Source organism: Polistes fuscatus, unplaced genomic scaffold, assembly GCF_010416935.1.
Source record: "Polistes fuscatus isolate 324 unplaced genomic scaffold, CU_Pfus_HIC Scaffold7, whole genome shotgun sequence".
Lineage (NCBI taxonomy): Eukaryota > Metazoa > Arthropoda > Insecta > Hymenoptera > Vespidae > Polistes > Polistes fuscatus.
The window spans coordinates 9,683,841-9,705,454 of NW_025113151.1; the positions used below are offsets into that span (position 1 = coordinate 9,683,841).

Genomic DNA, 21,614 nt, shown 5'->3' on the forward strand with positions numbered 1-21,614 from the left:
TCTTACTTTGCAACTTTTTTCCAGCTTACAACAAGTAGACACCTCCCGGCAAGCTTTCTTCTTCTCCTCTCGTTGTAAACCTCACGAGACAAGTTCTCCTATCTTCTTCTTCTTCCTCTGCTTCGCTTGTCTCTATCTATCTTTACTCTTCTTGGCTACTCTCTAAGTACGTACGTTAGGTTTTAACACCCGCTTATCTTTCTAAAAAAAAAGCATCTCAACGTATGTAACTTTTATTACATCCAATATCATCATCCGCACTTTTCTTCTCCCGCTTTTTTCTTTTTTTGTTTTCTTTCTTTCTTTCTTTATTCTCTTCTTCCATGTTTTTTCTTCGTTCTCGATCGATACAATAATAATTTTTTTAACTTTCGTCCTTTGCGAGATTGATTTCCTCGGGGAAAAAAAGAAAAATAAAACAAAAAAAAATATAAATCGTTTTTAAACTCGAAAACAAAACGCAACGCAACGCAACGCAACATGCGGGGGTGGTACGACGAATGGTTAATGTTAATTAATTAATTAATGAAAGAAAAAATTGCAAATGAGCGAATACGAAAACTCCCGACGTTCATAAAAAATTTGTTGTCGAATATTATCCACGTACGAGGGTCAAACCCGGGAAATATTTTCTACTTAGGAAAACTTAAGGAACCGATCGTGTCAAGCCCAGCTGATAAAATAATCGAAGAAACCTCGTCATCGAGTTACGATAAAAGAACATCGACGATGAAAGATTTCGAGCAAGATAATCGGATAGAAGACAGATCAATTGTCACACCGACTAGGATTAAACAAGTTTTGTTACCTGGTTCACCGCCTGAAATTGCATACGCTCCGCCCCAAGGTCAAGAAACGTATTACGAAGCACGCGCAGGTATGCCTTATCATAACGCGATTGGTACGGAAACGAGGAAGACCGTAAGGATGGACGAATCGACGGAAAACAGTAGAAGAATCGTCACCGTTGAACAAACCAGTCGAGTTATCAAGTTTGGTGATACGCAGAAGAGTACTACGAGTGATTTAGGATCACCGATTGATCATACAACTAAAACCCAAAAACAACCCAAATCTTATTACCGTGTACCAACGCCTAAAAAATTTGTACAAGGTCAGTTTCGGGAATCCGATTACGAGAGCGATGTTGATTCAAGCAGAATCCGACCTAAATGGGCACCAGCTGACAGTGACTCGGAGGATCCGAGATACAGAAGAGTTCAACCACCTTCTGGTAAAAGTGTTAGGTCCAGCAGTCTTCCCGTTAGACAAGAACACGTTGTATCACCGTTGGAATTTGATACTGGCCCACCACCACCCACCATGAAAAGACAAACATCGATGACACAGCTACGCGATGAGATCAGAACGAGCAAACTAGAATCGAATAAGTTTCAACAGCAGCCATTTTCCAGGCACGACGAATCAATCTTGCAACCTGGCTCACCACCGGAATTTGGTTTCGTGTCGAGGACCGATGTCGTCAAAAAGGCTGCCAATCGTAAGGGCATTTTCATCAAATCTTTTTTTTCTTTTTATTTCGCATTTTTTTTTTCTTCTTTTTTCTTTTCTTTTTCTTATATTAAATGTTAAAAGAATAGAAACCAAAAAAAAAAAAGATAAAAGAAAGAGTCGATATTTTGATCTCAATAGCCAAATTATTTCAGTTCATATACGGTTGCTATTGTAAAATATGACGTTGATTGGATGACGGATGCATACAAAATCGTAATTATTATATTCGTAGATGGTGTTTCATGTCGCTTTAATATCAAAAAATAACTGCGTTTCTCATTTTACTCTCATATACATTGTTCCAATCATTATTATTGTCATCATTATAACGTTACACACACACCTTTTTATACCTCTATATTAATTTCATCACTTTTGACGAATTATTTTTTTTTTTTAATTCGGCTTGATTTTTATACATTTTCTATTTTTCGTTTTCCATCCTATTTAATCTTCCATTGTAATTTCTTCTATCACTATTTTCATAATCTTTCTTCTTTATTTACACACACGAACATATCTCCTCTGTTTTCTGTCTCTTTCTTCTTGAAAAAAAAAACAAAAAAAACAAAAATATTTGCTGACACAAGCTCACTTATCCCGTAACACGAAAAAAGAAAAAAACAAAGAAAAATCTGAAACATCCGCAGACGTGGCGTCACGTCACATGAGCGACATGACGAGTACCTTCAAATCGAAGACCGAAAAATTCGTAAGCGACATCCAATCGGACCTGAAGCAAGGTAAACCAATCTTAAAACATCCCGCTGAGAGTCGTGTTAGCGATGGCGACGAGCCGCGGACTTATAGAGAAGAATCTCGGGTTGCTGAACACGGTAAACACACCAAACATATGACTTTTTTTTTCTTATATTGTATATAAACATAAAACACATTTAAAAATAATAATTCGTTTTGTTGAACATTAGCTTTAATGCTAATCGTAGTATAAACTTTTATACGAAATATTGTAGAAAGTAAATTATCATTGGTAAACGAATATGCGTATATAAAAAAAAATAAGAAAATAAATAAAATATTATTAATAATATTATAATATAATAATATATATTATATAATATATATCACATCAATCAACGACACTACTACTACAGGGATGAAGCAAATCGATCCGGATACTGGATTAATATACTTCAAGTATGACTTCGGTTATGAATTTGGCATCGTATTACCTGGCGAGGGTAAAAAGACCCTAACTAGTACCAACAAAACGATCCAAGGTCAAAGACGAGCAAGCGATATCGAGGTTCCTATAGTACACGAATTTACCACCAAGAAAGAAAACGGTTATGCTAAAAAAGGGACTGGCATGTCATCGTCATCGACACGTTCGACTAAATCGGCCAAGTTTGGTCCATCGAAAACGGTTAAATGGGAGCCAACATCCGAGAGTGAATTTTCCGAAGCCGAGGATACGAAGAATTCTAGAAGAAGGTATCCTGGGGTTGGTGGTGATTCTACTACAACTATGCCACCACCACCGAGTTTGGTAATACCTTGTTCACCGTCACCGTCCAGATGGGATCACACTACGCCCAGTCCACTTTCCCTCAGTCCAAGCTTGCCGAGTCTTTCTCCCCGATACAGTAGTGCAACTGGACCACCCAGCAACGTGGATTCTGCAGGTATATTACCTGCCTTCGATACACCTTGCTTTATTGTTCATTCATTGTCATGCTCAATTGATATCTGATTGATATTTTCAGATACGTTATATCTGCTTGATTGCACTATTTTTGCTTAATTTGTTCGATGACCATTCGCTTGAACCATTTTCAAAACACACACACACACACATATATATCTTATAAATTTTGATTATTATTTGATAACGTTCGTAAAAAAAAATAATGCAGAAATGATTTCATGTTTTGCATGAGAATCGTTAGGGAATTGAAAATGTTTGCCAGGTCTACGAGAAGAAAACCCATTATACCAATTATTGACTAACTTAATGCATTCGTATATTCAGGCATGGAATTTGTGCTTTCCCATCGATTAGGTTTTTAGATTTTTTTTTTTTCAAACATTTTTTCATCGCTTTAATCAATAAGCTCTATGATTCTGCCTTATATATAGAAAGTGGTATGGGGAAATATGGGAATGTTATATCATTTTTTTTTGTGTAGGTTTGTTTGAAAAGTTGAAATAGTATTGTTTAATTGAACAGGTTCGCCATGGCCAACGAGTAATGGGGTTTCATCGGCTAAAGAAGTAATTCAGCCTTATCTTGAAATATTACCAAAGAAGGCACCTCTCTTTATCACGGTAAATTCATTTGTTTGAAAATCAAAATGATAAGATTATTCGAGAATGATGCGTTAAAGAAATGTGAATTTGATATTAGCCATTGAGAGACATCGCTGTTGTCAGTGGACAAACCGCTAGATTCGAGTGCATAGTTCAGGCAGAACCACAACCAAATATTTTATGGTCTAAGGATGGCAGAATCATTGAAAATTCATCAAACTATGAAATACATTATAGAAATGGCGTATGTCGTTTAACCATCGCTCATGCTTATCCTGGTGCGTTTTATTCAATCGTGTATCATACTTTTCGTTCAATTGAACAAATTGCATATACTTGTTGATTTTTTTTTTATAATTAAACAATTAATTTATTTATTTTATTAGATGATGCTGGGACTTATGCTTGCACTGCCACAAATGGTTTAGGCTCAACCGTAACTTCCTCTACCTTGCAGGTCCCAGGTAACAGACGATCAATATACGCACCTATTTAATGATGATGGAAAGGTGGTAGTATATTAAAAAAAAAAAAAGCAAAAAACACGAAGGTGGTACAGCAAAAGAAAAACACAAAAAAAAAAACAAGAAAAAAATATAACGGTACAGCTTATGGTCATGAGGGGTGGTGGAAAATGTCTAACCTTCTATCGTCCATGGGATTTCAAATCGTCAAATTTCTTATGTGTTTCTTATGGAAGCTTGGATTAATTGGTGGTTTTTTTTTTTTTTTTTTTTTTTCACACGTCAATTCAACTCTCGTAATATCCTTTCATCGATTTCGAAAGATCGTAAAATTCCAAAATTGATTCGATATTTATTTTTCTTTTGATTTCAACTTTTGAGAGTACGATTGTTTTGTATTTTTTTTTTTTTATCATAACAAATATTTTCGCAATTACGGACGAGAAGTTCTAGTCAAATCGTAATATGAGAATGTACGAGAAGAAGAAGAAGAAGAAATAGAAGAAGAAAAAGAAGAAGAAGAAGAAGAAAAAAAAAGGAGAAGAAATTTTCGAGACGAGTTGTTATTTCGAGAAAAGTTGGTGGTTGTTTTTACTTTTAATTTTTTTTTTTTTTTAATTATTTTATTTTATTTTATTTTATTTTGTTCCGTAGCCGCGCGTCATGAAAAAAAAAAAATATGTCTTAATGAATAAATAAAATGCATTTTGTCGTTGCTGAGACTTTCTAAAGACTTTCGAAAAAAAAAGAAAAAAAAAACAAAAAAAAAAGAGATTAATAATAATAATAATAATATTAATAATAATAAATCGCTTTCATAGGCTATTTTTCTTTTCTCTTACGTATTATTTCTTTTGCATTTTTCCTTTCTTGCTCTCTCTCTCTCTCTCTCTCTCTTTTTATCTTTTTTTCTAACTTTTTTTTTCTTCGTCTACCCCTGTCATAAATAAAAAGAAAAAAAAAGACGAATTGTCTTTTTCGTTTCTATTATTTTATTTTTTCCATACGAAATTTTATTTATAACTCGAGTAATAAAGTAGCGGATTAACTTGCACAGTAAATGCATCACAAATGTAAACAAAAAGATGAAAGAAAATTTATTTTCTGTGTCTTTTTGTAAAATGAAACGAGAGAACGATCCAAAATCAAAAAGAAAGAAAAAAGAAAAAGAAAAAGAGAGAAGATTCTAAAAAAAAAGAAAAAAAAAAAGGAAAAAAAATAAGCGTTCATTATTTACATTTCTCAAATCGTTTTAAGCACAAAAATATCTTATTTATTTATCTATCCTAAGTGTCTTGTTTGTTCAAACGAGAAAAAGAAAAGAAAAGAAAAGAAAAAAGAAAAAAGATGAAAAAGAAAAAAGATGAAAAAGAAATGCTAGTCACATTTTGTAACTTATTAATTAAAACAAATTTAGACGAACGATAAGAAGAGACCTATTTTATACATTTATTTTTCATATTTTCGCATTAAAATGAGAATTAAAATCGATCGGATCGAGACGATTGACGAAATGTGTGTGTTTTTTTTTTCCTCGTGTTTTTTTTCTTCTCATTTTTGGTATTTCCACGATATAAATATATATATGAGTATACTCATATTCTCATTTATCAATTTTATTTCCGATTAAATAAATGAATTTATGGCAAAGATAATAAAAAAAAAAAAAAAGAAAAAGAAAGAGAGAGAGAGAGAAAAAAAAACAGCACGAGATTGTCGTAACGCACATTCGTGAAAAATTAAGAAAAAAAAAAAAAGATAATAACCAAAAGAAAAGAAAAAAAGAATAAAAAACATATACAGATCATTGTTACTTGTTCTTATCATCGTCAACGCTATTGGATATACTGTGTAAATAAACGTGTGCTTCCTCTGCAATATAAAAGCTGGGTTTTTATGGTGTAACAATTTATTTTTTCTCTCCCGCCCTGCTGTCGCTCTTATCTTATAATAATAATAATAATAATAAGAAAAAAAAGAGAAAAAATAATAAAAATAAAAAAAGTATTGAGAATTATGGGGTCCTCCTTTTTCATGGTTAACGTATATTCATACATTTTTTTTTTTGCATGTATATAAAAAATCGCGAACTTATAAAAGTATGGTACGGATTTGTAAAAATAAAAAAAAGAGAAAAAAAATATAAATTGAAAATACTTAATCGTTGAATGTTTTGGGATTATAAATGTAGATAGAATAATTCAGTAGAAAATAATTCATATTAAAATATGCACGAACGATATCTTATTTACAATTAGTATAATATATATGTGATAATTATTGAATATCATCAGAATCGAGATTATGAGTCATTACTAACACTTGGAATCATTACTAATGTATCATTTTTGGGTAACGGGTCACTTATTGCACGTATATATACATACATACACTCATACATATATATATAGCAGGTATGTTTTAATTTAACATTTCTTTCATTTGCAGGAAAAATGACACACAGTGTATTTGTATATATTATATAAAACAATATTATTCTCTAAAAATCAAACGCCATTGGTATTAAAAAATAAATCCTTGGTGTCATTTTTCTTCCATACCTAAATGTAATTTTTTTGTTTTGTTTTTGTTTAAATGTAAATAGTTACGAAAAAAAAAAGAATAATTATCCTTTGCAATAAATCTAAATAAATAAATGATTATAATATCGATAAAAAAAAGTAACAAGAAATTTTCAACGTAAGATATAGAAATAGGTGGGCAAGGTAAATCGAAAATTACGTTAGAAAATTGTTGGAATCATCTGTCCTAAGAATAAACGAAGCAAAAACAACGCTAAACGTGCGTATCCCGCCAATTGTTCGAAAATGTTTATCGTAATTTATATTTCTTTTATTCTTTTTTTCTTTTTTTTTTTCTCTCTCCGAATATTAATGAAACAACGTAAACGTATAACTTCACGCTAATTCCGTTCGCAATGAACAATTTAAAAGAAATTCGTATAGAGAAAAGTGGAAACAAAACAAAACATTCAAAACGAAACGAAACGAACAATTTTCGTTTATTAGTTTTCTTTTTTCCCTTCGTATTTATTCGATTCGAAGTATTTAATTACGCGTGCAAGTAAATCGTTTGTAAAGTTTTTCTTTTTTCGTAAAAGAAACCAATTTTAAAAGAGTCACCAACTGTCGAGTGTTATCTCTCTCTCTCACACACACACACACACACAAACACACGCACGCACGCACAATAATTTTAATCTTTGAGCAAAGAGTCGCGATGAAAGAAACGATAGAGGAAGATCTTCGTGGGACAGGGGGAGGGGGAGGATCGAGGGGGTTGGGGGGTCTGGCACGCGGGGAATGGCCAGAAATAGCAACGCCAATCGAGCAGATTTTGCGGGAGGAAAACGTCGTTTGGAAGAACGTTGCACAGTTTATTGCGAGTTGCGTGCATGAGTTCGGATTTTTTTTTTTTGGGGGGGGCGGTGGGAGGGGGTTTAGAAAAAAAGAAGAACAGTAAAAAATATTAAAAAATATATATATTGTCAAAATTATCTTTGTACAGAGTAATTATTCAAGGAAAAAGATAATTTCGTGGGAAATAAATTGAAAAAAAAAATATTCGTTCGATAAATTATTCGACGTATGTTAACAAAAACACGAACGTGTTTTCCTCCCGTCTCGAAAGAAAATTCAAACAAATATTATCGGAGGATTACCGTTCATCTTGAATAAATGCGAATGTTTCTAATGTTTGTGTGGGGTGAGGGGTTAAATGTGGGGCAAATCGGTTCGGTAAACATTCATTGACAAATATTCGTCTACGTCAATAGGGGTGGGTGGTAGGATGGCGAGGGGGGTGTCGTAAAAACGAATAGCAAGATTTTAGTATTACGGTTAACCAATACATCCGCAACCGGATATTTGAAACGTGATGTAAAAAGAGCTTTTTGTTTCCCCCTCGTTAAAATCTGTTTTGGAAAAGCTTGTTATTTCGTCTACCGTCCGTTTAGAAAATATTTCAAACCATTCTCACCTCGGGACATAGAAATATTTTCATTTCAATAATATAACGAAGAATATATTCGTATATATTTATTTTTGATAAATAAATCGAATAACACGTCAATTAAATTTAATGACAATTAAGATTTCTAGATTCTCGTGTTAGATAGATTTTAATAAAAATTGTACGGTTCATTTTTGTAATAATTTTGCGAATGGAAATAGTTTCTTTTTGGTAGGATTCCAATTAAATGTTCACACACACACACACACACACACACACACACACACACACACACACACACACACACACACACACACACACACACACACACACACACACACACACACACACACACACACACACACACACACACACACACACACACACACCACACACACACACACACACACACACATATGTAATGTCATTATTATATACATTTGGTATATATGACCTTGAACACAAACACACACACAGGTTAAATAACCAATTAATTTAATAATCAACGTTAATACATAGATTAATTAAAGATCAGTGGTTTACGTTAAGAAATATATGAAATTGAATTTACTTCGAACACGTTGTTATTCGTTTCTGCTTGAAAGATCTTTAATCTTATACCTGTATATAATACAATGTTTCGGTATCGATTACGTCATCCCTTCTTTTCTCGATTTTACCTCGAAACAAATGATATTTATTTAAGCTAATAACACGAAAAGTGTAGATGAACAGATAATGAAGAAAAATGTTCGTAACAATCTCGATTACTTTACTTTTCGTTTATGCTTTTTAACCGATGCAAAGGGAAACAAAAATATATATATAAATATGTAATATATTAGGAACAAATTCGTATGCAAAAAGAAAAAAAATTTTAAACGAATAAGAAGAAATGTTCCCTTATCCTAAGTTAAACCCGATTTCAGGTGTATCCCCTTCACAATCTGACAATAGCAATCGATCCATCGAAGAGGAATTATTGGAATGTTCACCGAGGTATGTAGCATTGAAGGATCTCTTTCTACCACGAGAAGAAATCAAACTCACTATAACGAATCATCGACACGCTTCGATATACGAATTTTCTCTGGCGCCTAGTTACAGGTAGATTGATGATATATATATATATATAGTTGGACAAATATTGTTATGTGTTTTTTTTCTGCTTTTTTTTTCTTAAGTTGACCGAAAGGTTCATGCCATTTTATAATAAAAAATATAGATATTGATGTGTATATTTAAAAAAAAAAATATATATGTATATATATGTACCGGTAGACTAACACGAGTCAATAAAAATTTAATATTACGTTTAATTTTGATATTAAAATGATATGTATATTGTAAAATATTATAATTGTCAAATAAATTTTGTATAATTTTGTTGATTTAGATCATTATCATGTTATTTAAATTTAATACGTTATTTTATTTCATTTTGAATATTTTTTTCTATTTCACGTATATATATAAATTTAGCATCAAATATTTTATATTAATAATATTATTTTAATATTTTGTTGATTCAAACTTAACGATCAATATTATAAACGTTTCGTAATTAAATTTATTTTTATACTTCTTTTTTTTTTTATTTAATTTTAATTATAAAAATTAAAAATTCTTTTCTATCAATTCAATGATATCTGTCAAATATATATATTCATATATAAATATTATAAATCGGCAAGAATTTTTCTGTACAACCCAAATAGTTAAAACTGCATTCCGGGATGTAGGTTTAAAAAAGCGGAATTGCTTTTGCAGCTGCGAGGACGGGAGTTATCTTGAAAATCGTGCCGATGAATACGAATACGATGATAGAACGGGAGAAGAATCTTACATTAAACCAAAACGTCTCGATTTTTTCAATATCGACAGAAACGGGACATATTGTGACCTCGATCAGGACTACGAGAGGAACGAGACTGATTTACATTCGCAATCAATTCGCAGGATCGATTCGAACGGTAACGTACATTATTTTTTTTTTTTCACGATTATGTATCATAAATCTAGAGAAAAGGATTAATATCACGAAAGTTTCGTTTTTTTTTTTTTACGAATAATCGTGAAAAGAATTTTGTTGTATTATCTCGTGACGTAATTTATTGCATTTACAAAATGATCATTTCAACTATGATTGAAAAAGTATTTCACTGGACTCTGAATAATATTCTATTTCAAGATTTGGAAACTCGAACAAATCTATTCTTTATCAATGACAATTTATTTTTATTAACACTTTAATAAGATAATATTAATATATTCATTTATATAACGAAATTTTGGTCAAATAATTATTGTTTACAGTAATGCATATAGTAAAATGAATATTAAAATGAATGAAATATTTATTGAACATTAGCCTAGTATTATATAAATGATTATAATAAATTTATCCAAGTTTTGAGTAAAATTTCAAAATAATATACTTTAAAAATAACGAATCAGATTTTATTAAGAAATATAAAACTGAGGGTTCGTATTACAACTTCTTTTTTTTTCTACCCACGTAACTACGTATATAAGTTGTACATAATTCTGTGAAGAGAAGAAAAAAAAAGAAAAGAAAATGTTGTTGGACAGATTCAGGGTCTTAGTAATGATTACTCGTCGTTGTCCGTGAACTGTTAAAATAGAATTCCACGTTTCTCGGTTTCTACTTGCAGGTGGACAATAATATGCACGTTCAAGCTTTAACCGATGTTTTTTAAGGGGAGCGTTGAATCATAGACAGACACGATGAAACACGCGGGATTAGTAACGCCCAAAGAATATTTCACAAATCTCGAAATAGAAGCTCGTTGGTAGAGAGAGTTAAGCTTCACCTCGGTTAAATGATGATTCATATTCGACCTACCTTACTTACTGATACTTCCTAAGATCTTTCAAAGTTTACAATTATCAATCGAGTAAATTCATTTAAAAGTTTACGTTTAACAAATAATTATTTTAAATGATAATCACAATCAAAATTTTTTTAATCAGAATCTTTTTATTTATCTATCATTTGTAAATTTTGTTGTAATTATTACGAAACACTTTACTTTTGCTTATACTTCAAAGTTTAGAACTACCAATGAAGTACTTCACGAATATAAGAATTAAAATCAAAATAAAATAATTTTTGTATTTCTTACTTGTTGACTTAGTTTTAATTATTACGAAACACTTAGTAAGTAAAATCTAACTTTTGCTGAGACTTCTTAAATTCTTTCAAGGTTTAGAACTACGAACGAGTAGATTCTGTTATGTTTGCATTTAACAATGATTATTTGAAATAATAATCAAAATCTTTTGATATACTTATCACTCGTGTATCGTTCTCTTGTAATTATTACGAAACACCTAACTTTTGCTTATACTTCAAAGTTTAGAACTACCAATGAATAATTCACGAATAAGAATTAAAATCAAAATATAATAATAATTATTTTTATTTACTTATCACTCGTAGAGTCTGTTTGTAATTATTACGAAACAACTAACAGGTAAAACGTAAGGTGGATATTTTTTCTTCTCTCTCTCTTTCTCTCTTTTTCTCTCTTTCTCTCTCTTTCTTTCCCTCTTACCTCGTAACACGAAACCGAAGGCATTGTACAACGATTCCGTCCAACATCATAATGTCTGAATTACACGCTCGCGCGACTGGATCTGACCTACAACTCACGAGCGAGGTTTCGTACGAGTGCAGTTTAAACCGCACTTAGGTTAGACTGTACCGTATGTCTACCTGGACGATATAATCAGGCTGAGCTACTTTGTTCGAATCGTTCGATGATTAAATTATTCAATTTTCTACTTTTTTATTTTTTTTTTATTTATTCGTTTTCTTCTTTCAATCGTTTCGAAAATGAAGTAGTCTGAGATGCGATCATTTCTCTCTTTTTTTTTTTTTTTTTTAATTTATTATATTATATATGGAGTATAATTGAGTAATCATATTATCGAAGAAATTACGTGTACAGATGATTAGAGATTATTAATGTTAATAATTATTAATAATATAGAAATTTAGAAATATTTATTATTAAATATTTGTATATAAATGTATATTATAATGCAATTATAATTTATAATTGGATATATAATATTTAATATTAATAATTAAATGTGTGTAATAATTAAATATTATCATATAATTATATTATCCATAATAATTTGGATAATAATTAATTATTAACCAATGAGAATTTATTGTATACTTTATGATGATGATAAAATTCTCTTTACAATAACTATATAATATTTAATAATATTATTATATTAAAAAAAAATATTTATTAATAAATATGCAATTATAAATTATAATCGGATGTATAATATTTAATATTAATAATTAAATGTGTGTAATAATTAAATATTATCATATAATTATATTATCCATAATAATTTGGATAATATTTAATTATTAACCAATGAGGATTTATTGTATACTTTATGATGATGATACAATTCTATACACACACAATAACTATATAATATTTTAATGATATTATTATATTAATATATAAAAAAATGTATATATGGTATATATGTATCGTGATATTGCATGGTTGGTACCAAGTACACAAACGTAAAAAATTACATTTACCGTGCGAGTCTGTTAGGACCAGCGCGTGTCTCGCTCCGATTCGCCGGGATGCGGAATGCTAACGGTTGGACAACATCATTTCTATACACCTACATAACTCTATCGCATGATACGGTAACGATCTGTCAACCGGCTAAATTATTCTTATACTTTTCTTTTTATTTTCTTTCCTTCTTATTCTTCTTCTTCTTCTTCTGCTTCTTCTTCTTTTCTTTTTCCTCTATCACCAAAAATTAATATTAATAAAATTTCACCAAATATATTTTATTATAACTGGTAGGAACGAGAATACCGAAGGATCAAAGTTCGCAATACGAATATCGATGTAACGGTAAATAATCCTATTAAAGTTGATTTCTAAAACTTGAAATTATTTTATTAACAAGATGAACAAGTATAAATAAAAATATTCAACGGAAACAGAAATAATAAGGTAGGGAAGATACAATATTGAAATCGTTGGTACATATGGTACACATGGAAGATACAATGTTTTCACTGTTAATATACATTTTCTACAAGTTAACATTAAACTGCGATTTGCTCCCGTGAATATACTTTTCATAATTTTTATACTTATAGCAAGCGGATTTTTATGATTTTTATAGTAAATTAAAGTACACTCTTTTTCCTACGAGTAGAATATCTTATCGAGTTATAAATCGATCTGCAAAGGTTCATAAAATGTCAAAGAAAAGTTAGCAGGTGAGGTATTGTTCACATTGCCTGACCCCAACCCGGCAATGCTAACAATGCCTGGCAGTGGAGCCAAACCCCCTTCGGCAATGCTAACAATGCCTGGCGGATCAAAAACATATCAATTTTTGTTTAAAGTATTTTTTTGTCAGGTTATCGCAAGTACTTGAAAAATCGTAACTAGAGTTATGTGGGACACCCTGTAGATATCAGTCCACACTAAATATAAAGGAAGATGTACCGAATTATTTCATGCCGTAAATTTGAAACCGCTTTACCCGCGCATCTTAAATACCACAAAACATGGTGTCGCTTGCGGAACTTTGTTTTGGTCGGGGTTTCATTCACACTCATCATTTTTTCTTAAACACACCAAAAAAAAGTATAACTTCGATAAAATCCTCGATACTCGATCGTCGTACGCGTAAAACGAGGGGAAGGGGTGGTGTTAAATAGTTAAACTCGACGTTAGAATTAAAGTGAACAACAAACATAAAAGAAACAAAATATATATAAAAATAAAAAGGAAAAACAAACACAAAACTATTCGAGGTAGTGATTCAACTGAACGAATTAAAAGGATGCTTCCTCGCCCTATCGTCTCCAACACTTTCCCCTCAGACCCCCTTAACTCCCCCAGACTCCCCCAGACTCCCCCAGACTTCCAAACTCCCCTAGCCCGTCCCCCCAAGTCCCTAGCCACCCAGCCCACCCATTCGAATTCACTTACGAGTATTATTACACCCGTCGTCCCTTCGTTCTCATTCTCGTTGTTGTTGTCGTTGTCTTTGTTGAACGAGTTTAAAGCAGACCTCTTCGTCAGCAACACCTTACCACAAAATGCGTCGGTTTGATCTCGAAACTCTTTCATCAAGGAGAAGAGGGGGGTGGTTGTTTATTCATTGGTTTAACTTAGTCCAACCAAGCTTAAGTATAATACGTGCAAACGGAGTTAGAATTAGGCTCGATGATTTACACGTTGGGTTATTCATTTATCTAACCTTTTCAAGGCCTATGCCACCACCACCACCACCACGTGGTGCATGGGTATATGTATTTATTTTGTTGTTTTATATTTCTGTTCCATTTTATTTTTATTGAATATTTTTCTATTTTTCTTTCACGTTTATTCCATGAAACAAATATCTAAATGTCAATGATAGATGAAGCAATATGATAGTAATCGATATCGCGAAAGGTAAGAACGACAGGTGAGATACTCGTGTCGACGATTATGATCGTTCGCATGAGTACGTAAAATGCATCTGGAAAGATAAGAGAGAGAGAGAGAGAGAGAAGAGAGAAATTAAATAAGAAGAAAGTAATGAAGATGAGGCCCAAGGGGTGGGAAAGGGGGAAAAGATTTAAATACAGACTATAAATGATTGTATTAGTCAACTTGTGTAAAGATAGAAGGAAAAAGGGGGGAACGTTTAGAAAGAAAAAGAAAAAAAAAGAAAACAATAAGTACAAAAGAGAAACGAAGGTATAAGTGCATTTTAATTGACCGGTAAACTTAAATAAAGTTTCACCGTTGAATAAAAATGCTTTGAGAGAGAGAGAAATATAGTTCAGAGAAAATAAAATAAATATTAAGAGAAAGATTGGTCTTTGATATGAATTAAATAAATCATAAAAAGCGTAATAAATATATGTGGTATATTTAATCAGAAAAAGAAAGAAAAATAATGTAACGTTCGAAATAAAGAAAATAATATATCGAGAATAAAAATGAATGATAAAATAATAATAACGTATAAATGTTGATTAAATATTGTTTGGATATTTTTGATTCGAATTTAACGATTATAATTTAAAATGTTTCTTATAATTAATTTATATATATAATTTATTTAATTCTTATTATAAAGATTAATATAATTCGTGTGAAATTTTTATTACGAATGATTAAACATTCGATATACTTAAATAAATAATCGTAATAATTAATTAATCAATATCCGCACATATACGTGACATATATATATTGTCAAAGAAAGTTGTAAGAACAAGAGCTTCGTGATCTTACGTTAGAGAAGTGGGGAAAGGATTAAGTAGGAGGTGTGAGGAGGAGGAGGAGGTGGGGGAGAAAATGCGTAGACGCGTGGGCGGTTGTCAGTGTGCGCGAGAACTGCGTGAGCCGCGGGTCGTTTCATAGCATCGTGTCAACTAAGTTATCAGCATTGTCGTATAATTTGTTTACAACAAATTGCATATATAATACTTTTAATTCGAACAAAGAACATGTACTCACGTATACATATAGTTTCTTTAGTTTCTATTACATCGAAAATCTAAAATTGGGGGAAAGAAATTCGAATTTTTTTGGGGGGGATTACGAGAGAACATACAAATCATTAGAATTCGTTTAAAATATATATGTACGTATTTTTTCTTTCAATCAATTTTTATATCGTTGAGTATATATTTGAGAAGAAAAAAAGAATAAATTACGAGTGCACTTTAATACCGTAACGTTAAATGATTTTTCCTCCGGAAACATATGTGTATAATAAAATATGTACACCATTAGGTGGTACGTTGTAACCTAATCGAAAATCTAATCGGAAATATTCGAATACGAAAACATAATTCTATTTGTTTCTTACTTTTTACGCAAAGAAGAATTCAAGTAAAACGAAACGAAACGAAAGAGAGAGAGAAAGAGAGAGATAGAACAAACTCGTACAACTTTCGACGAAAAGAGTCAATGTCATTCGTTTATTATTACAGTAATTTTACTCATGCAAAACTGTGCCTGAATTTCTTCGAAGATTTAAACACACGTTGCTAAGTAAGAACCGCCTACGTCTTGTTACGAAGAGCCAAGGCACATTTTTTTCAACTACAGTCACGAACATCGGTTATTTTTATTCCCCCCTATCCCCTCCCCCTCCACTCCTCCTCCTCCAGCTCCCGATACTCGCGATTTTCAAATCATCCGATTAATTGTTCTCTCGCGAGATATCTAATTATATAATTAATCATATTAATCGTATACGAATACGATAAGATTAAAAAGATTAATCAAAAATCAAGCCCAGTGATGAGACGACTTGACATACATTCGAATACATCTGTCATACATTTCCATTGTTTTGTCGATGATCCTTACGAAAATGATTTAACCACACCAATATGATTCTTTAATATTCGAGATTTAGTATTAAATTAAACGATAATAATTATCCATACGAAAGGATAATCAAATAAAATTAGAAGTTAAATTTGGATAGTGATAACTGATGAACGTAATCGTTGATGTTACGTGTTTCTATTATAAAAAATAAAGTGATACAAAGTGTAGGAATTGATGATACGATGATGATGGATTGAAGAAGTTAATCCGAATGATTTGGTTGTAAGTTATACGTCAGTGATCATCTCGTCATAATAATTTTCCGCGTGTGAAGAAGCGTCGGGACGTTTTCAGCACACTTCATCCCACTCCACCCCCTACACCATCCCACTCCACCCTAGGAGAGCCGTCTTCGTTACCCCCTCCTTTGCAAAGAGGGAGAAGGTTAGCACAGGCTTCGTACGTTTTTCGAACTCGTCTCGGCCGGCAATTCGCATTCGACCGACGTCTTGGTTTAAAGAGTCTCGGGGATTGAGTTTAGAAGAAGATGACTTGACTTCTGCCGACTGGAGTGAGAGATAATATTTAAGCGAAAATATTCGAAGCATTAGCCCCCTTTTCTTTCGATATATATTTCGAGATTATTACATATATACGCGAGTGTGATAAGAAATTACTTTTTTTTGGGTTGTTGTTGAGAGTGTTACTTTATTAATTCATAATTTTTCCCCCCCGCCCCGCCCCCCAATCCTCGGAAAGATAAAAGAAGTTTTGAAAGTTTAAGAAGAAGAATAAGAAGAATAAGAAGAATAAGAAGAATTTTTGTCAATTGTTTGCCCGGATTGGACGAGGAAACAATTCGAGGGTCGGAATAACTGATACCCTCCCTCTCTCCTTATCTTTTAACGTTTTTGTGAAAGACCGATCTTGAACGTTTTTTTTAATCAAAATGAAGCGACAACAGCAACAGCAACAACAACAACAACAACAACAACAACAGATACAGCAACAACAACAGCAGCAACAATATACGCAACAAAGAACCGAACGACAGGTTACTCGGCAACAGATCACCAGTCAGCAGAGAGGTCAGTTGTTTCTTTCCTTTTTTTTTTGTTTTTTTCTTTGGTTTGTTTTCATCTCCATGGGTGGGATCTCATCGTTTTTTCGAAAATTAATGTAATTAATTCCTAGAGAAGGAAAGTTTTGTTGAATTAAATAAGTGTTAGGGGATAGAAAATTGAGAATTTTTATTGCGTAACGTGCATTGTATTTTTGTTACTGTTACATGACACAACTCTACTTTTTTTTTTTTATTATCTTACGTTGATCACGTTTCACAAATATATTATATTTGTATATATTTTGTTTATATTTGTTTGTAACAAAAAAAAGTTGCATTTCGGTGTGTCTCTTAATTCTAAATTTCTTTCGTAGAAGTGAAGAAAAATATCCCCCTGAAAGTAATTCTATTTTCGAAGCGAGAGCACCGCCTCTGCGAAGAATCTAAAGATAGCTTTTCCGTGCTCTTTCTACGCCACGTCTTTTGAAAATTCCTCCACGCGTTGTCCTCTAACTCTAACCAAGAGTGTCGTTCGTCCCCTCCTCGATACAAAAAAAATTCTATATTAACTACAGAGAAAAATTCTCTATTTTTTTGCGATGAATATTCACGAAAAGAAACAAACAAATGCGTTAAAATTTCAATCATACGCGTATACCATTTGATTTTGACGTTTGTATTACACTGTCATTCTGATCATGAAAACGTCATTTTTGTTGACGTCGTTGTCGTACAAAATTCATCGTTTTTTATGAACGTATAAAAAAAGAAAAAAGAAAAAGTAATGATTTTTCATTGATGCAATCGTAAATTCGTTTCTTCATTTTAACATCATTCGAATATATTTGATATCGAGGAAAATTCCCCTCCCCCTCATCCCTCCACCATCCCCGAAAAAAAATTCATTTCTTCGTATTCGTTTGACGAGATAAATCGTAGTCACGTACTAACGAAATGTTATAATCTTTTGAGTTATAATCATTTCCAATATGTATGATATTGGAAATATTCCAAAAAACGATGTTACAAAGCACGAATTGAAAATTGTCCTCGTGGTTAATCATTCGTATTTACATTTGTCTATAATATTATTGCACGATTCGATGCAAATGAAATCTATGCCAAAAGCATTGAGTGGTAAAAGCAAAAAAAGAAAGAAAAAAAATCTCATGTCCTTCCTTCATCCCCTGTGGTGTCCATGAATCATGTGCCGAAATAACACTCGACTGTTTATTGTAGTTAGAAAGAGAAAGAGAGAGAAAGAAAAGTGTGTTGTTACTTCAGAATTGAAAATAACACCCCCGCTGCAAAAAGTATAGTTTCATAATGTTATTTTGAGAAACGTGTGTTAATCATTTCTAATTCGTATGATTTCATAAATAAAAAAAAAATACAATTCATTCTATAATATCTATAAATAAGAAGACAAATCACAATTTTTCTGGATACACTTCAAACAGGTTTTTAATAATTACGAGTAAATACTGAATGTAATAATTCTTTAATTGCAATTTTATTAAGTTAATCCTTAATAGCAATGGTTCCATTTAAATTACACATATATTATATTATAACGTTTGGTTAGAATTTATCATCGTAAAAGTCAACTAAAAGTGATTTGGCTAATCGTTTAATTAATTTCTGTTAGTAATAATAAAATGAAACGAGATGATTGCACACCTGCGAGAAAATGAATCTTCTTTCAAATTGTCTAATGAAATGTCAACGAACGATAATACGTTTCTGTATCTAAAAAAGAAGAAAAAAAAGAGAAAAAGAAATTGCACGTACGACATTGGCTCGCATAGTGCCAACATCGGAATTTCAATCTGGCCGAATAACCGAACTCGTTTTCAATTTGGCATTGATTCTTTCAAAAGTAACGTCAAACAATTTGTATATTTTTATTATAAACGTTTAATTTATTCTAACGAAAGAGAACGAGATTGTTGATTTTCATTTTATTATGACAATAATTCTCGAATTTATTCATTGTTTTTTTAACTTTTTTCTTTCGTGTTATTTTAATATTTGAATTATGACAGTTATTTGTGTGAATATTACGCATTAAAAGAAAAAAAAAACGTTCAGAAATATTTAATAACGATCACAATCAGCATAATTTATGATACATAATTAAAAAAAAAAAAATTGTATAACGCAGTAATTCGAAACACAGCTGATTGAACGAAACGCAACCTGTCATCGTCAGCACGATCGTAAACAATAAATGCGATTTAAGAATGGAAATATCGTCGAATGATACGAACCTAATTAATTTGAAAATAGTACGCGAACTACTAATAAAAATAAAATAATTATAGAAAATAATATTATTTCATTTGGTGTTAAGGAATTAAAAGATAAGTCACAATATGAATCATTTCGCATAGACACGTAGAGAATTGCATTTCGTCGTTGCAGTGTGCGTCGTGCACTGAGAAGATAATTGCTCCTAAAATGGCACAGGGTAACGTGATCCCCATCTTGATACAAAAATAGGATACCTCACTTGTTCAAGTGAGAGTTTCTTTTTCTTTCTCTCTCTCTCTCTCTCTTTCTTTTTATTTTTTTTTACTTTCTCGCAATTTTCATTACAAAGATGAGAGTTTAATTTTTTTAATAACGAATACTCAAATTCAATAAGTGTTTCAGAATATATGCAACACTTGTTGCAACGTTATACAATATTATTTTTATTTTACTTAACTCATATGTCATTTAAACTCATGAATTTCATTAATAATTTTTTTTCGAACGATTTTATTCGAAAACATAGCCTAATTTTAATCGAAAGTAGTCACTTCAGTTAAGTTCAATTATAACTTTGTGCTATTTTTATTCGAATCTTCTTGAAATTCTTGCCCCCATCGAGTTACCATTCCCTTTGAAAACTCGTTTCCACGAGTATCCAGGGGTGGGGTGAGGGGGGTAGTGGAAAGATGCGTAAAAGGGGAAACGAAGGATGCAAGACGCAAAAGATCACTGTCAACGAGGGATTAGATTCCTTGGTTGGTTGTCAAAAGTGTTGTTCACTAAATCATTTGTTTTTCTTATTCGTGTAAACTAAACGTGGAATTTGGATCGTGGAATTTTCCAAAGAATTTATATATGTGTGTATACGTGTAACACAGTTTGTAGATCATAATTTAATGATAATATAAAACCTTTCGGAAAATTCGTATTGGCCGAAAATTTTGGCCAAATTCCAAACAACGAAACAACGAAATATTCCTAATTGCGTTAACCGATTTCATTTGCGATGAAAAGTAACGTAATCGATGCCAAAAAATAGAAAAAATAAAAAGAAAATAAAAAATAAAAAAAAACAACACTTTTATAATCATATCCCAAAGGAAAAGTACTATTACACGTGATTCATGCGTTAATATCAAATTGTAGGTAAACGTAGTTACCAACATTGCCAAATAAATCTTAGCACCTGTTCTTATCGATATTTTAAGAAATGTTAAAGGAAAATACTAATGTTTTCTTTTTTTGTTTTTCTTTTTTTTATTTTTGAATTACCAAGAAGAATTTTCATTTCGATAGAATAAAATCAAATCTCGAAACGAATGTTTTGCGAATGTTTTCAATATTCGCGTAAGTGATTTTTAATTAACGAAAATTAATAATTGGAATTGAAAAGAGATTCGTGTGACAGTAAATCTAACGATGAGAAATTTCTATCGATGTTGAATAAAATATTGTATTCGAAGTAAGGGGGATGGAAAAGTGGGAGAATGAGTGTGAGTGAGTGAGTGAGTGTGAGTGAGAAAGATTAACACACTATGAGCTATTTTATTTTGGTCAGTGATTGGTTTTGCGTAACGATGAACATGATAAACATGACGAACATGACGAACATCATGAATTTCCGTTCCCATAAAAGAAACACAAATATAAAACGTATTACGAATATGACGAAATCAAATGAATTTCGATTAATGATTT

The 21,614-nt window shown here is 31.5% G+C and overlaps 2 protein-coding genes and 1 long non-coding RNA gene across 19 annotated transcripts in view; 2 read left to right on the forward strand and 1 right to left on the reverse strand.

Moving 5' to 3' along the window:
- The window catches only part of LOC122524058 (muscle M-line assembly protein unc-89), a 43,160-nt gene extending 38,416 nt beyond the window's left edge, over positions 1 to 4,744 (forward strand). For 4 of the 8 annotated variants that reach the window (XM_043646107.1, XM_043646114.1, XM_043646110.1 and 1 more), the window contains 6 exons: positions 641 to 1,501; positions 2,166 to 2,351; positions 2,631 to 3,161; positions 3,707 to 3,804; positions 3,884 to 4,064; positions 4,173 to 4,744. In XM_043646107.1, the coding sequence (XP_043502042.1) occupies positions 641 to 1,501; positions 2,166 to 2,351; positions 2,631 to 3,161; positions 3,707 to 3,804; positions 3,884 to 4,064; positions 4,173 to 4,282 (1,967 nt within the window). In that variant the 3' untranslated portion in view covers positions 4,283 to 4,744. Of the gene's footprint in view, positions 1 to 24; positions 532 to 640; positions 1,502 to 2,165; positions 2,352 to 2,630; positions 3,162 to 3,706; positions 3,805 to 3,883; positions 4,065 to 4,172 lie in introns of those variants that run through there. The other 4 variants (XM_043646111.1, XR_006305447.1, XR_006305448.1 and 1 more) reach the window with 4 other exon arrangements.
- The window catches only part of LOC122524059, a 143,094-nt gene that overhangs the window by 36,136 nt on the left and 85,344 nt on the right, over positions 1 to 21,614 (reverse strand). The window lies entirely within an intron of this gene.
- The window catches only part of LOC122524056 (titin), an 89,570-nt gene continuing 84,907 nt past the window's right edge, over positions 16,952 to 21,614 (forward strand). For 3 of the 9 annotated variants that reach the window (XM_043646101.1, XM_043646098.1, XM_043646102.1), the window contains exon 1: positions 17,053 to 17,685. In XM_043646101.1, coding sequence (XP_043502036.1) covers positions 17,547 to 17,685 — 139 coding nt within the window. In that variant the 5' untranslated portion in view covers positions 17,053 to 17,546. Of the gene's footprint in view, positions 17,686 to 21,614 lie in introns of all 9 variants that reach the window. The other 6 variants (XM_043646099.1, XM_043646100.1, XM_043646106.1 and 3 more) reach the window with 5 other exon arrangements.